Below are 17962 nucleotides of genomic sequence, written 5' to 3'. Positions count from 1 at the left end.
CTCACTGCATACAGCAGAAGGGAAACATTCTAATAGCCCTGAGATATGAATAAACACAAAATGCTGCACCTTCCAGACTTTAAGCTCTCTTTTCACCTGAAAATTAGCCACAGTTGGTCAGCAGCAAAAGTTTCACAGGCGGAGGAGTTTCTTTCACATATAAATTGAATATTTGCTTTCAAGTCCTTTACTTATTTTGTAGGTGCTACCAACTTGGCTGTCACCTTCTGTAAGTAATTTTTTACCCATCATTAAAGCTGAAATGAAACCAAGCATCTGGACTGCAAGACTGCAATGTCATCTGGTCGGTTTTCCAGCTGGGACGATTTAACCAATGGAATCCAGTGATAAAATGGCAGCATCAGGATCACTGGGCTCCCATCATTTTGCTCCCCCCAGTACAGCTGGAAGGCCAAGAGCATTTTGGAGTTGCTGCCAAGTCTCTGTCTCAGTCAATATGCTCATTTTCATAAAGACTCTTATGCTCCTATGGCCTGGAAAGCATTATTAAATGTCATATTCTTGCCAAAGCCCAAATGCTAAACACCTTTACATGCACTAAGTGTATGATGAAGCATTGCTCTGCTTATTCAAGGAGATGGGAAAGAGCAGTCACATTAAGTGAAATAATAAGTGTAGCAATATATCAACATTTTTTCTCATCCTTGCTCCCCTATTCCCTGAACTTTGCTCTCACCTGTTCAGAGAAGGGTGATAGGAATAGGAATCCTGGGTGCTGAGGAATTGTTCCTGTTCAGTCCCAGTCTTATCTTGCCCAAAACATCACATCTACTTGTTTGGTTTCTTCCATCTCCCTACTTTCTGGGTCCCTTATTAACTTCTATTTGCTGAGTTTTACTAGCCAATGGATTGTTATTATCTCATCCTACTCATATGCAGATGGTATCTGAACCAAAGAGAAGCAAAATAACCTATTCAATGTCATTCAGAAGATTTGGTGTCAGAATTCAGCTGGGATTCCCAAATCTGGCCTATGGTGAATGTTTGGTTTTGTCTGGATAAGTTTAAGGGCAAAACATGCCACTAAAGATGGAATGACTGTATTGTCATTAACTAGATACCTGCTCAAATATTTTCTGAAATGAAAAAATTTGACCCTGCATGTTAATTAATAAAACCATTTAATAGAGTCTACACCTTTCCATGTCCTCAGCTGCCCCTTATTCAAAAGTGTCGGTTTTGTTCCAAAAGTAAATCTATCCATCCTCAGTCTTCTCCAGCACATATGTTTGTATGCTTGTTTTTCTTGCCAATTTGATTCAGTTCCAAGGGTGCTATGTTTTGCCCTGGAGCTGATGTTCACTTTAATCAGACATACTTCCTTTAATCCCTGACATCTCACCTTAGACACTGACCTCCCATGCAAAGTCAGCAAATGTCTCCTGACAGTTTGAGGATACCATATGTCCTGGATGCCCTTCATACAATAATATCCTCAAACACATCAGAGAAGTTGAGCATTTCATGACTAACCTGATAACATCTAAAGCAAGTTGAAGTATTTTGTGCCTTCCACACAGCAGTTTAATGTTAACTTCAAAAAATAATTGTACCTTTTCATTTTCTCTGCTGTCTGAGGCATTCTGTTGATGAAGATGGGGGAAGATTTTCATTCTCACATAGTAACCCCATCCCCCATAGATACACTGTGTTATTTCGTGTCATGCAAGAGAGAAAGAGCTGACAGGCCAGTTACTGCATCTTGCTTTCAAATAGATGAGGGAAGTGGCAATAACTGACAGCCCAGCAATGCAAAGCTGGAGCTAATATGTGATAAAAGTACACCTGCCCAGCTGCGAGGATTTCTGCGTGATGATCCCAATGACATATGGATACTGAAAGGATGTATATACATATTCATAGATATAGATATAGATATATAATTGCATTGCAAAGTGAAAGTTATCTTGTTCACCACCATTCCCTTCCCAATACGGTCTTTGACCCATTACTCCCAAGTGTGAGTCCTTCCATTTAGTTTAGTAGGCATTACATTACACCCCTGCCCCATGCACTCCTCTGAGCCTTAGGGGAAATTCTCCTCAGGGATCTCAGCAGCCTCTGCTAATCTACCTCTGCTGTGTGTCACAAGACTTTCACAAAATATCTGGGGTTTCACACATGGGATCCTAGTCATAAAATTAAACTTTTAGGGCTAAAACCCATTAGTGTGACTAATGAGAACTTGGGCCTGGGAGAAGAGGTTGTGACTAAATGAATGAATTGAGGAGCCATTAATAGGACAGAATTAAATTGACTGAAACAGAACAACATTGAGGATGGCAAGTTTGCTTATAGCTATGCAGCAGTTTTTATTGCTCAGCCAGCAATTTCTCTAATTCTTCAAACTTTTGCCACTTCATTCACACACACAAAATCACACACACTCGTAACATATTTTATATTAACTCATTTGCAATATTTTAACTGTTTTGTCAAAAACATATATATATATATATCAAATGTTTAAAAATTAGAGACACAATGCCTATGATAATGAATTTCAAACAGAAGAGAAAGCTAATTTTGAGTGTTGCAGTAAATTTCTCTCACTTAAATTTAAATTCCTTCCTAATTTTTGTGAGGATACTGTGAGAAAATTCAGTTTAATCCACCCTTTTTACCCTTTAATCCTTTTCACTTTATCAAGTAATTAGAGGCAATTTTCCTATCAGTTGTCCCTCTAAAGAACATTTTCCAAATATTGTTATTGTATAAGCATTGCTCAAGCTTATACTTTGTTCTTACCTTTTTTTGACAACACCTTCAGGCAGTAGAATTGACATTTTGCATTTTTACCCATTTCAAAGATGAAAAAAAAACTGTGACAGGAAAGTTGTGAATGTACTGTACTCTCCCATATGATGCTATTAAGCACTAATATTGCAATGCATGTAGTGTTAAAATATAGGCTGGCACTTCCAACTGTACAACCAGAAATTTAACTGAGTTTTTCATTCTTTGTAGAAGCTACTCATAGAAACATAAGTTATTCTTAAAAGAAAATTGCATTTTTATTTAAATTTCTCTTCCTAATAAAGTTTACTTGCTTCCATATGAGGTAATGGTGTTTTAAATCACCTTGGTTTTTTCCTTTTTTTTTCCTTTTTTAATTTTTTTTTTTATTGCTTATTAAATCCCATGCAATCCAGGCACTTCAGAAAATTATTAATGCCCTTGACCTCCTACTGCAATAAGTGCACTTTGCAAGCAAAGTGCAGCTGATAGTGATTGATGTCATGACCATAATAATATATCATGTTGAATCAGATGTTTCAAGAAAGCAAGAGATGATTAAAATAGTTATTAATTTTGAAAATACGAATTACTTTAGCAAATAAACAGAAACAATGCAAGGAATGTAATTATTTACAAACTTCAACCAGTAAGCTTGGATTTGTAATTTCAAGGACAGCTTTTCTAAGAGGCAATGGCTGCACATACGTATTTTGCCAGGATACCTTCAGTTCTGTTCTTTGAGAGAGGAGTCTCTGTCAAGTTCTCATCATTGAGGATTTTGATTTTTAAAGAGTCATGGACCTTAATGTGAGGGTAAAAAAGGACTTCAGTAAAGTTGCTGGGAACACATGTCCAAGAGGACTGTGTAGATAATCTGTGAAAGATGTTTCACACTGCTGCATCATTTATAAGGGAAACAAAATGAAGATGATTCTCCTCTTACTCCTCTCTTATGCACTAGCAGGACTGCTTCAGTATCTCAGTGGATCCTCATCTCTGTTAAAGCCAGAAATTTGGCTTTGATTTCTGGATCATCAGAACTAAAGACTTTATTTCATTGGTTTTTTTCCCAGTATAAATCTTACTTTAACCTGTGATGTCTTACTTTGTGTTTTTTTTCCAGAACGATTCAATGTATACCTTATGCCTACACCAAACTTAGATATCTATGGGGAATGTACAATGCAGATCACACATGAAAACATCTATCTCTGGGACATCCACAATGCCAAGGTCAAGCTGGTCATGTGGCCTCTGAGCTCTTTGAGGAGATATGGACGTGACTCAACGTGGTTTACATTTGAGTCTGGAAGGTAAGAGCTAAGGAGATGCAAAAAAAGGAATAAATGAAAAATGTCGGGTTTTTTTTTAATAAGCAGTCTGATAAGTTAGATATGCCTCTCCTTATAAAGCAAGACAGAACACATGGCCTCTCCAAAGACTTCCCTTTGCTGAATATTACTTTTCAATATATCCAGGCCAGTGTTTGAAATAAACGTTAATATGTCTCATATTAAAAATGAGCTTAAGCTCCCTCTGACTTTTATTTAACTGTGATTGAAATGTCATTCTTAAGGTTTATGAGTCTCACTGTGCTTAAACACTAGTGTGGTATGATTTGAGTACTTTTGATGTAGAAGAAATTAATTCTGGATCATGGAAATGGCTCATCACACAAGTATGAATGGAATAACTTCCATTACAGTGGATATTACTCTTTTTGGATGTTCCTGATGACTGATTGCCACCCTGGAGTATAATTACAAGCAGGAATACAGAGAACACTGTGAACCCATAAAAAGGCTAGCTCATTTTCCTGCCTGCAGCTTTAATACTCATTGCCATTTCCATCTTCATATCAGTTTTAAATTTCCATAGAGCTCTGTTTTGTCTCTCTTTAATGCATTTCATATCTTGTCATTGGGTTCACTACCTTTTCTGCATTTCTGCACAAAAATAATTCTGCGTTTAACTCTCCCTCTGGTGGTGTTTCAACTTGTATTTTATGGTTCTAGACTATTTTTTTTATAGCTTGGTTTGGGTTTTTTTGTGGGTCATCATACTCCTTTATGAGGAGCCTGAATTTTCTGAAACAATCTGTGAAATTACAGGTATCTCTACACTCTTTGGTTAGACACACTGTCTTGTTAAAAAAATCTTTATATGTTTACTTTTTCAATACTATTAACAAATATTCACAAAAGTACAGTTTGTGATCAGAAACAAAACCATGGATCGCATGGACCCTACTGTCTAAGGGGATAGTGGCCAAAATTTCTCTGCCATTTCTATAGCTGAGTTACCATTTTACCAGTAATTTGTATATCCAGAATGCTGTCACAAGACCATTTTGATTCTGTGTTAGTTTTCTGTGATGAGTTCACATGAAGGCATCACTGGAGTTTTTAATTTTTTTTTTTTTAAATAGCAAAAGTTGACCCATGTTTCAACTTGATTTCAATGATTAAGCTGAGGGGCTTATTCAGATATACAATTTTAGCATGAATTAGCATTTCAAGCCTCCTACAGTATTTTAATTCCATTTCAAGCCTCCTACAGTATTATAATTCCATGCTAGTATCTGAATATCATCTGCTCCTACAGCCCATGAACCATATGACCTGATGAAAAGTGGATTGTTTTCCTGTGTTTTATTATTATGAGATAGCTGTGCCTTTATCTGTCATGCTTTATTGTCTTTGATCTGATTCCTCCCTTTTTGCTTGCTTGGGAGTACTTTATCTATCTGATTTGAAAATGCATAGAGGTAAAAAATAGGGCTAGAGAAAAGTTTTTATCTTCAATAACATCTGAAGGCTATGTAGGGCAATAATAGCACTCATTTTAAAATCTGTTGTTGGTTTGCTTGGGGTTTTATTTTATTTTTTAATCAACAAATCATCTTTCTCATCTTTCTCAACATTATTTTCTTTGTCCCCTGATCTGCTAGTACCTTAATACAATAAATTCCTGATGCATGTTGTTGTATCAGAAGTGAAGCACTCATCCATGTTTTATGAGAATGTTATGCAGTAAAAGTGTTGTTGCTTTAATTTTTCCCTAAGGCTTAAATATTAAATGTAGGCAATTGCTTTAAAGGAAATATTTTTGAATAGGTTATTATGTTTTAGTGTGTTTTAGCAGATATCCAGTATATGTGTATGTGGTTTGCATGAACATTTGAAGCTCAGTTTTATATATTTATATTACATCCTGAGTTTTGGTATTACTCTGTTTAAAAAAATAAATCCCTTCAATAACATAAATTGACATATTCACAAAGAGATACTATGTTAAATAAATTGATCAGAATTAAGCTTTTTTACAAATTTATCTTTTAATAAATATATTGCTTTTCATTTAAATGGAATATGAATTTGGATGTATAAAACTAACTGCTCAACTGCGCAATTTGAAGAATGTCTAAAATATGGGAGGAATTAACTCAGATTCTTTTAATCTGTCAGATTTTTCTGTTTAGCTTTGCACTGAATTGGAGTAAATGTGTCTTTGCACTATCTATGAAGTTAGACTTGTCCTTATGTTTTTTATTATTTATTGAACCAATGAAAGTAAGTATTCCTTGCTCAGACATTACCTTAATCTGTGTTTTTGTCTATCCAAACCCTGCTGAGATATGGGGAAAGAACCATTTGGTGTGGCTTTGTTCAATGATGGATGGAGAGATTCTCATTACCTAAAGTACCTGATTAGGGCTAATCCCATGAAATCTCTTCACCTATCAGAAAGCAGTCATTCACAACTCCATTAGGCACTACAATAGCTTTGTGTGGATTAATGCTGTTTATCTAACACAGTAAATGGATCAGAGCACATGAGGTAGAGCATAGCTTTTATGTTTTTAACATCTAGGCTTTCCAACTAACCAGTCTTGTTCTGGATCTGGGAGTTGTGCTGGTTTTGGAAGGGTTACTTTTCTTCACAGCAGCTGGTATGGGGCTGAGTTTGGGATTTGTGCTGGGCACAGGTTAGTAACCCAGGGATGTTTCAGTTATTGTTGAGCAGAGTTTGAGCAGAGTTTGCACAGAGTTAAGGACTTTTCTGCTCCTCGCTCCACCCCACCAGCGAACAGGCTGGGGGTGCACAAGGAGTTGGGAAGGGACACAGCTGGGACAGCTGACCCAAGTGACCAAAGGGACAATCCTATAGCATATGGCATCGTGCTGAGCGTACAAAGCAGGGGAAAGGAGAAGGAATGGGGGAGACATTTGGAGTGATGCCGTTTGTCTTCCCAAGTCATTGTTTTGTGTGGTTGAGAGTTTTCCTGGGAATGGTTCCTGTCTGCCCATGGGAAGTGGTGAATTAATTCCTTGCGGCATTTTGCATGTGCACAAGGCTTTTACTATACCTCTTCCAATGTCTTTCCTCACTTTTACCCTGACGATTCTCTCCCCCATCCCAGAGGGGCAGTGAGAAAATGGTTGTGTGATACTTTGTTGACAGCCAGGAATAAACCACAACAGGAGTTTCAATGTTTAATCATCAATGATTCACAGGATTTCCGTAGCTTATGGATGTATATAATGTGTTCAGACACCTCATTCTCCTTTTTTGGATATTGGATACATTGGAGGCACTGTGGAGTTGACCTGCATGGGGGCACTTACTTCTCTTCAAACTTTTGGAAGTGCTGCTCCATGTACATGGGCTAAATTAGTCTTTGGCTCTGATTTTAAGCCTCTGAAATGGGAGGTGTGTCCTTACGGAGCTGCCCATGCTAACTGTCCAGATGAAGTTGCTCTTAATTTGCAGGGGATTGCATTAAGTACATGCAATTTAAGAAACGGGCCAGAAAAGTAGTAAAACAGCTACAGGTGAAACATTTCATCATCCTGATCAGGTGTGAAGACATCCTTTTCAGTCTCTTGTCCAAGTTACAGGATTCATTTTGCTGATGTTGTCAGCCAATCACCACTAAAAAAAATAAAAAAAAAAAAAAGTCCTTACCATAGTAAAGGCCATAAACAATGTTTAAATTCCACTCTCTGGTAACTACAAAAGGCAATTGTCTAAGCTTTGCTTTTAGCAAAACAAGCTGTCTGAAGCATCTTTTTAGGACCATAAGAGGAGACTCCTAAGAATTCAAAATTAAGACACAGAGAAAATTAAGCACATATAGACTCCTTGTTCATTTTGAAATGCTTTTTCTTTCACTTTAATTTTGTCTTTTACATTATTTTCTATGTATGGAAGCTGTCTGGTCAAGTGCATTAACTGGCCAAAAGTATAAAAAAAAAAAGAAAAAGCTGAAGTCAAGTTAAACATGGTGAGAAAATGAGGGGATGGGATGTGGAAGCTCCAGCCAAAATTTGTCAAATTTTGTGAATTTCCAGCAGAGACTTTGAGGTAGAAGTTTTTTCTTGGATTTCTGAAAGCAGAAGGAGCCACAAATCTATTACATACTCTTTTTTTCTGAAATACATTTTCTTTTACTTTGTAGACGAGATGTTGAAATTTAAACAATTTCAAGTATTTCCAAGTAATTAATGCTGTGTATTCAAAGAGACTTATTGAACCACACTAAAATTTTCCTTCTTTATTTGCCTTTGATTTACTTTTTTTGTTCATCAGAGAAAATTTAATGAAATGTGGTCTTCTCTATCACTTCTAAGATCTGGAATCTGTTTCTTTGGTTAAGAAAAATATTAAGCTCAAGCATTACACAGTGGTGACATGAGAATTTCTCAGATTTTTTTTCCCAAGACTGATATATTCATTTTCTCTGTGGTACATACACAGATGCTAGGGTTATCTGAAGCAGAGAGTTCACTGTTTGCTCCGGGCACTACATCTGACTGAAATGTTTCATTTGCCTGTCAGTCCTCTGTGGTGGTTTTTGGTGTTAATATGAAATGTATTAGTCAATTAACCCTTAAAGCTCAGTCACAGGGAACATGCTCTTTTTTGCTTATATGGGAGGAGGCCCCTTATGCATGTGCCTTGTGAGACTGCTGTCATGGTACTTCATACACGGTTGTACATGTCTGAACCTCCCTGAAGACAAGCCTGCAATTCCTGATTGCTGGTGGATTATCTAAATAGTGGATTAAGTTTATCTATCCTGGGTTTATGATAGAATTATAAATCATATATTTTAAATCATTCTAAATATAATTAAAAAACATAAGCTGGTGATAGAATTTGTGAGTCATTTTGGTTTGAGCAGCAGTATGAGCACTTGTGCAGCTTCAGTAGATAATTTATCATTTCACATAAACATTAGCTCAGAGCTCTCAGTATCCCACACTTTAAATAGTTAAGTTTGCTATGATCTTTTCCTTCTTTTACACCTTTGTGATATTTTCAAAAAGCCAAATTACCCATGATATAAATTTTCTGTGGTTTTATGTTTCCTCATGGTCCCTTCACTTCTTTCTCATATCCTTTCCACAAGTGGCATATATCTCTAAAATCTGAAAATAAAAAACTTTCTTGAAAAAGAAACATTAATCTCTTTTATGTATCCTACCATGGCTTTTTTCTCAGTAATGACACAGCTCTAACTTTAGGAAAAGTGGCATTTCTTAGCACTGAAAAGGTTTCATTAGTTCCTGTTACTTAGCAGTGCCAAGGTTATACTGTAATATGTTGTAATTGTAGTTCCATTCCTACTTTTTTCCGTTCCAGCTCTCAGTTTGTCTCTTGCCAAATTCCTGACCTGGAATAAGTTCTGTGTTAGTCATTTTATTCACTTAAACGCTACTTAAAAAGGAGTTGAGTGTTTAACTCATCTACAGGACTCTTACTCTGGTTTTGATCATGGTACCTAATCTAAGCACTGTTTTACTACCAGAAGCTAATATAGCTCATTGTAAGTGATTTATAAAGTGCTCATTGCATTTTCTCCCTGCCAAGGCTCCTCTCGGACCGCTCTAGCATTGATAAGTCAGAGCAAGTTCCACCAAAACTCACATAGCAATGAAATTCTTCATCATATAATTGACCAAGGGAAGCAGAGAGAAGAAAGGGTTGCATTGTCCCTTCTAAAGCATTCTGCTTTATCTAAACCCTTTTATTGAAAATTTGCTCATGATATGCAAACCTACAATGATTTTCTCCAGCTGACAAAGAATGCCTGAGCCATTTCACTTCACTGTGAAAGCTAATTTTTATGAGACAAGCAATAGCATCCTAAAAAGAACTATATTGAGAGAATTCCCTTTTTTAATTTTAACAGATGTAGATTGAAAAGTCAGCGACTCTTAGGACAGAGCACCAAGCTTCATAGATTACATTGTGTAGCATAATAATGAATAAATTTATAAATACTAAATTGATAGCAATGAGCACATCACTAGCTAATTAAATTCAGCACTGGCCAAGCAATTTCCTTATGAAGTTGTACTGCATGAAAGACATGCAGTTAGAAAAACAATCACCCAAAGTTTGTCCAGTGAACACAGCAGATATGCATCTCAGAAGGAAAGCCATCATCTCTGAGGTGTCTGTAGAAGTGGGTTATATTTACAGATCACAGAGGGATCAGTGTGAGTTGTCAACTCATCACCAGCTGTCCAATATAGTTTATTTCAAATGCTGCAAAGCTTCTTAATGGAATCAATAAGAATGGTGTTGTGTTTGACTAGAGTATTAGCAGACAGCATGTTAAGTTCCTCCTATGATCTTGGCATAACATGAGTTGTACCTTTCTCCCTAATTTGCTTTCTCCCTTCATATCACAGTCGAATTAGGGCTTGTTTGAAAATATTTTGAGACCAGCCACCATTTAGCTTTCAAGAGGTTCTACATCCATGTGTGAGCCCAAAAGATTTATTTACTTACCATATTCTAATAGTCTCTTTTTCATACCTATGCTCTCCTGTAGGCATGCATTGTTGGATTAATATTCCTGAAGCTGAATATGGCTAACAAGGTTATTGCTGTGTAATGTATGAGTGCAGAAGAAGCAGACAAAATAATTCATACATTCTTAATCACATTAGGATTAATTTATTGTTTCGACTCTGCATTTTAACCTTTGAATTACACAGTCAGCAACAGCAATAATTAATCTCATATGGCAGGTCTGGATAACTTGAAACATCCCAGCAGCAGGTCCTTTTATCTCCAAGAGGCATAATAACCCTTAACTTCTTACCAGAAAATACAGGAGGGCTAAAATAACTCAGATTTGAAACCCAAAACAATTTAGTCAAAAAAAAAAAAAAAAAAAAGTATGTCAAAACAAAGCTTTTAAATACAAAATACTAATAAATTTTGCAATGTTCTTCATTTAATATATAGATACCATTTACAATAAAAGTGTCTGTTTTAGCACTGAAACTCTGTTGCAACTCTCCCCCAGCAAGGCTATTTGCATGAGCTAATTAAAAATGCTGAAACTTGACACCTAATTTTCTATACAGACAGTGGAAGAGTGTTAAATGCTTCACAAAGGGCAATCCAGAAGGATTTTGCACGGAGAACCATGTAGCCAGCAAGAATGCTAAGCACAAATAAATCCTTCTTTTCTCCAAAGCTTATGAATGTAGGATCATCAGTTGAGGAGGAGGTTTGAAATATCCATTATGCTAGGGCTGTGTACTGTACAAACATAGAAGGAAGTAATCAAAATGCAAAAGTTGGAATTTGCACAACAAAAGAGCCTTGTTCATGAATATGTAGGAACCCGTGCAAACCCGTGCTTGCACATGCACAGCGAGCACACGTGGAACATTGCAGAAGCATTAAGGGGCACGGTTTTGTACATTTGTGGCCTTCATTGGTTGTCAGGAACTCTGGTTCCTCTGCTGGCATGTAGGTTTATTCCAAAGGTCATTTTAGTGTTGAACAATTTTCTCTTGTATGTCAGATACAAAAGCAATTGCAATGGAAGTTTTATTCTTCTCTCAGGCTTGAGTCTTCATTACAATGAAATCATGTTGAGTATAGCTTGACTGCTCTTGAACTGAGAAAGCTACTTTAGCAGGCTGGTTTTGGAAGGTTTTGCCTAATATCTGCCTGATTTCCCTTGTTCTTTCAGGCAGTGTTGATTCCTTGTTCTCAGAAATAATAAACTCACTTATAGGTAGTAGCTGAGGCCACTTGGTCTGTCCAGCCTTAGAGGAAAGTGAAGGGAGACCTCCTTGCAGTCTTCAACGTCCTCACAATGGAAAGGGAAGCGACAGGTGCTGATCTCTTCACTCTCACGACCAGTGACAAACGAAACAGGATGAAACTGATTCAGGAGAGGATTAGGTTAGATATCAGGAAAAGGATTTTCACCTTGAGGGTGCTGGAACAGGCTCCCCGGGGAAGTGGTCACAGTGCTAAGCCTGACAGAGTTCAAGAGTTTGGATAGTGCTCTCAGGCACATGGTGAGTCCTGTGCAGGGCCAGGAGATGGACTCTATGATCCTGATGGATCCCTCCCAACTCAGCATATTTTATTATTCTATAAAATACCTACTGGCATCTTTTTGTTTTGCTTTATTAAGATGCATTTCTGGAAAATGTGGGTACCCAGTAACTTCTTTACTTCCAAAAGAGGTCAGTAGAATGTTTTTGGCCATTATTGTCAGTCACAGATGGATAGCAGTTCCAGAAATACTTCTGTGTTCTGGGCATAGTAATCGTGCAAGAGCAGAAATTCTAGCTTAGAAATTTCCATGGTGATTCTTTTCTTCAGTAGCTGTGTGCTAACTTTTCATTAGCAAGTTGAATGTCCTTAACAACAAGAGCTTTATATGTATGTAAGTTATATATACACACATTTCCCAACATACTTATGGTATATGTGATCTCATGGCACCCAAGGCTGCGTTGGAATGTATCAGTAACTGTGGAGGTTACTAACTTTTTTTTTTTTAAATCGGTGCAGGTCTGCTTACATTTTTTGCTTTCAAAACCAATCAATAATCATTAAAATAATATTTCCATATATTGATTAATTAATTATCAATTTCATTCGTTATGTCATTGATTAGAAAAAATCTGCTCTTTCATAAAAAGCTATTGATAATTAAAACCAAGACAATAATATTGAAAAAAACACAAATTGAGACAACATTAATTTGCAAACCAAACAATTTTCTTGAACTGGTGAATAACTAGGATGTTTCTGTTAAAACATTTAAAACATGGTATATAATTCTGATAATATATATTTTTCACAACTTCCCAACAGCTACACCATTAGTAAAATCCAAGTTACTTTTTGTGACCTTTTACTACTAAGACAAATACACACACACACACAGAGAAATATCTTAATAACATGTGTAAAGTAATATAAGTGTTTTCTTCCCAAAATATGTATATAAGTAAATATGAAGACCTGAAAGAACTATCCAATTGACCATTCATGATTAATTGTTTTAATTTTTTACGTAGTGCCTGAATACAAATCCATGTGCTAAATTTCAAGGTATTTTTTCACACAGCACTTCACTGAGGAGAAAACAAGGCTAATAATTGAAAGCCATGTCACAGCCCTCCTAGCATTACCATATTTTATGCCCCCCTCAAGTGTTTTATTGTAACTAAATGTCCTCTCACTCTAATTTAAATTAACTAAAGAAATATTAAAATATTGTCACATAGGAGAGATGGAGAGCACTTTACAGGCAGTGCCTATTCAGTAGCATTCTGGAAAAATCAGGCTGTTTGGTCCCACTGGCTCCTTTAATCTTCCACTTATTTATAAGGTACCAAAGGAAGGTTTGCCCCTTAGCCCCTGTAGAGGAAATGCTATTAGCTGCTGTGTCCCTCTTAATGGTACTTCTTTGCTATCACAGTAAGTTATTACTATTATTGCACTATTAATAATGCTGTACTCTGTGGTGTGTGATTTATTTCTGCTGTGAGTGGTCATTTGTCACATATTTTCTAAAAAGCTTCCATCTTATTAGAAAGAGGGGAGGGAGAAGTAGCATCTAATGGAATCTCTCAATCTCGGCTGCTCCAAACATCGTTTGATCTTTCTGACTTTTTGGAAGAAAACTGAGTCAGTGCTATAATTCACTGTAATCTTTCATCTACTTGATTATCCTGTCAGTGGCCAAAAAGTCAAATATAACATTGTATTCGCATGGCTTGCTTGAACCAGTATATCTCAGCAGATTTTCACATTTCCTTACTGTTTTTTTTAATAATTCTCTGTCCAACTTGAAAAATAACCCCTCTTTAAAATGATAGTTTAAATGGTTCCAGATACATTTTCTGAAAACAGCATTTTGAGATGAATGACAGAAGGGATTTTATTTACCTGAAATAGCTGAAATTTCATCAGGTTGATTATAAAGGTAAATAGAAATTACCATCATTTATTGCATTTATTAGTATGCAATGCTTAAAAACTCAAAGACATTTGAAACTCTTACCATAAGTATCATTTAGGGTCAGGAATGTGATAAAGGGCAAAAAACTATATAGTCTTGGGGATGATTCAGTGGAAAACCCTGAAGTTCTTTCAGATGAGGGTGCCAACCCTTTGTTTAATGATAGGAAGGCTGGATTATGTGTATCTCTGCTCATCTAAGAGCGCTGCCACTGCCACCAGAGAACAAAGAGCAACAGCAACAATCCAAACCAACCTCTGAAGAGGATCTGGGCAGGAGTGTGCTGAAGCTGGTTTGCAACACAAAACAGGCAGTGGACCAGCTTGCTGGGACTAAGAGAAACTGAAAACATTGGTGAAAATGGAAGGGAAAGTTTATGGGGGTGGCACAACAGAATGGGCTAAGCACGTGGAATAGGAAATAGGAGTGTGGTAATTAAATAAAAATGGGTTGGTAAGACGGAACTTGATAGGGAGAGACTTCCTAAAAAAAAATCCAGACAGTAACTGGGTTTGGAAACGTGTATCATTTAAGGAGAAGTATCTAATCAGAAAGTGGAAAGATATGAGCAAAAGTAAACACATCCAGGATAAGTTTTCGTCATTAGTAGATGTTGACAAAACAACCTCAAATACTTCATTTCACAGGTACTTTGCCCTTTTTACCATATGCTTCTTTAAGGCCCATGAGACCAATTTCTCAGAGAGGAAGGGAAAAAAACAAAAAGTATGATTAGCTCTCAGCTTTAGAAGCACAGATGAAATGGAGGACAGCCAAGAAAAAGTGTTCTGTGCACGTGGAAGTAGTGTCAAAAGCTGGTAAAAGGGACCATCAGTGCAATAAAAGGAGAAATAACAATATACAGAAATGAAAATGTATATTAGCATTCATCTGGAGACTAAGATTCTGTCTATGATATAAAGAATACCTATAATACAAATGTTCCTGGTTGACAAAATGTGGAAATTCTGTAAAATAATTTTCCAGTGTTACAAGGATATTCAAAGTTGTTTTAATGGCATGTGTGGAATAGCCACAAACATGCCCTAGCTTTTATGTGCAGGTGTCTGGGAAAGGCAAGGTCACCTTTTGCTACATAAGAACAAGGAATATACATTATGTATCATTCTGCACATCAGGGATTTTTACCCCTTGTCTTTTGCCCCCAATACTGATTTCTGTTTGGGTAACTGTATATACAAAGTTTTTTGGTGAAGCAGTAGGTATTGCATCTATAGTGCATCAGGTTTTTAAACCTGGCATACAGAATCATAGACAGAAGGCATTGGCACAATGCAGTGTTCTGAGCAGTTCCATGTTATAAATTTCTTATAAAAGTATTGCTAAATCGGTGTAGAGCAGTAGAAGCCTAAACTCTGGAATATTGAACTAGACAAGTAAACTCCAGTGTAAAAGAAGCTTGTTACTATTTTTTTTTTCACAGCAGAGGATGATTGCTTTTTTCATTTTGCTTTCAAACAATGCCCCAGGTTCCTTGGGCAGAGAGCAGGCATGCTGTGCTTAAAAATGTTGTGCATTAGACAAGATGGATTTCATACTTTTAGATTAAACTATCCTAAATTTGTTTTCCCCCTTTTCTGGCAGACTTGTTAAGGTGCATTTCTTGTCAATTAATAGTATCTCAGTGCTCTGCAGAACTGGTCTGAGGGTATATTAAATGGTGGCATGTGAACACAATGACCACAGTTCTCGCTATTCTTGCTTAAACCTCTTCAGTTTAAACAAAATCCCCACTAAAGATAGCATAAAATGTGTCTTTAGCCAATACAGCATCAGTAGTTTCACACAGAACTTCTAGTAGATACTCAACAAAAAGGATCTAATCAGCATAACTGATTGATATTAATCATGTGGAAATGAACATTTATCAAAACATCAGAAAATGGCCATTGCATCCCATTACGTTTTAGACAGGAGATATTATATGTGGTTCTATAGGAAAATATGTAGGGAGCCCAAGTATGTAACTATAAACTGTAAATAATGCTTTCTGCTTTTTTTTTTCATCCTTTTATACTCTTTTCCTGTTATTTTCCAGTATGATCTAAGCTATGTAACAATTTGGGATGATTTTCTTTTGCAGGACTATCTTCTTCCATTTCTCTGTTTCTACGCCTGTTTTATCCACTTACACCTTTTCCTTGCCACTTAGCTGGGTAATTCTAAGAAGTCCCTGTTTTTGTGGAATGAAATTTTATGTAACTATTTTGAGGATATGAAATATTTTGAGGCTTCTCAAGATGTTATCATGCTGCCACTTACCTGAGCGCAAACTAAAATTTATTTTAGCTATCAGGCTAATGAGAAAACCCTACAAAGAGTTTTTTTTCCACTGGAAAGGACTAGCACAAGAATGTCTTATACACAATCAAACTTGGAGTCAGAGATGCCAGGTGAATGCAGTGGGAGTTGTTTGATCCAAAACAGAATTGCTGCTGTTTGCAATTGAGAGAACAGGGAAAATCTGTCTACTTCACTTCTGCCTGGCTTGTGTCAAAGAGGAAAAGTTAAAGCAAGTGGGAGTGAAGTCATGTTTCCTCACTAAATTAAATACCACACATAGCAAGCTGGTGCAAGTTCAGTGAATTTTTAGTGCTTGTGGTGGGGGTTGTACATTTTCTGTGATTACTTTTTGATGTTATTGCACACTCAGTTTACCACTGAAGGCATTATTTGACCACTGGTGTCAGCGTACATGTCTAGCTAAAGTTCAGGCCAGAGCCATGGCCTTCAGCCAAGATCTTCAGTTCTAATTCAGTGGCTGACAGATACAGCTTTGGTTTTTTTTAACCAAATCCCTGCCTTGGCTCATATCTGGTGCTATTGCCTACCCCTTGGGTTGCTGCTGTTGGAGTTGACAACCTACCATTTCTGAGATTAGTGTTGATGAGTCCTTGGATGTCATTAGCATATGTCAATTACTCATGAGTAGTTACTCATTAGTGTGTACATAGCATGGTGAGTGGATGGCCGTGTGTGCCCATAATATTTGCATATGACTTTCTGAAAATTCCTCGACGGCCGCAATGGTCAAAGCAGTATCTTTCATACCTTGAAGGTGGATTGACATTGAGAGAGGACAACAGTGCTAAAATCCCCACCACAATAAAATCACATGCTGAAAGCTTCAGAGAAATGGCTGACCATAAATGCTTTAATGGCCAAAATCTCTCTTGATGGTGCATTTAAATGGGGAAGTTGTGGGAGGAACACTTGAAATGCTTACTTTGAAGTACTCAATAAACTCAACATAGAATGCTCAGGGTGCTTCTTTCATCATTTCTTCACACTTTTTGTGTCTCACTTTTGAAATGAGAGAATTCAGCATTCATTCTTCTTAAACTGGGAAAATTGATGTTTTGGAGCCTGTTTCTATGGCTCTAAACGTGGCTCTGTATTAGTTCCTTCATAATTTTGACTTCTATTTTTCTGCTATTATTCATCAATCAAAAACATTAATTGCATTAGTCCATTCCTGTTCAGCCCTCCAGAAATTTTTCTTTCTCTCCTTATGTGGATATACTTTGATCAGGAAATACCTACTTTACATGCTAGCTGTCAAAATAAAATGGCACAAACACAGCATCTCCCTGCATCATGGAAGGTACAGTTTGTTTCCAATACCACTCAATCCACAGAGAAAAGGTCAGTGAGACATTACAGAACAAATGCACTTGTAGATGATTTCAAATGTTAAATTCTTGGTATCCTACTTATAGGTATGTGCAGGTGCAAAACTGGGGATTATTACAGAATTGGAATCCCAGGGTCACAAAATGGGTGAAGTTGGAGGTGACTACCCTTTTTAACTTTAAGCTGAGCATCATCAGGTATTCCAAATATTATGTGCAGGGTCACAGCTTCTGAATATCTCAAGTTTCT

At 36.8% G+C, this 17962-nt stretch overlaps 1 protein-coding gene across 1 annotated transcript in view; it reads left to right on the top strand.

Annotated features, from left to right (window-relative positions):
* Nucleotides 1–17962, top strand: part of DOK6 (docking protein 6) — a 239760-nt gene that overhangs the window by 149906 nt on the left and 71892 nt on the right. The window contains exon 5 of the mRNA XM_041472901.1: nucleotides 3884–4073. Within this exon, the coding sequence (XP_041328835.1) occupies nucleotides 3884–4073 (190 nt within the window). The remainder of the gene's footprint in view (nucleotides 1–3883; nucleotides 4074–17962) is intronic.

The sequence above is a fragment of the Pyrgilauda ruficollis genome, unplaced genomic scaffold (genome assembly GCF_017590135.1).
Source record: "Pyrgilauda ruficollis isolate IOZ18807 unplaced genomic scaffold, ASM1759013v1 scaffold109, whole genome shotgun sequence".
NCBI lineage: Eukaryota > Metazoa > Chordata > Aves > Passeriformes > Passeridae > Pyrgilauda > Pyrgilauda ruficollis.
Note: the sequence above shows the minus strand (reverse complement) of the source record. Positions and strands in the feature narration are given on the sequence as shown.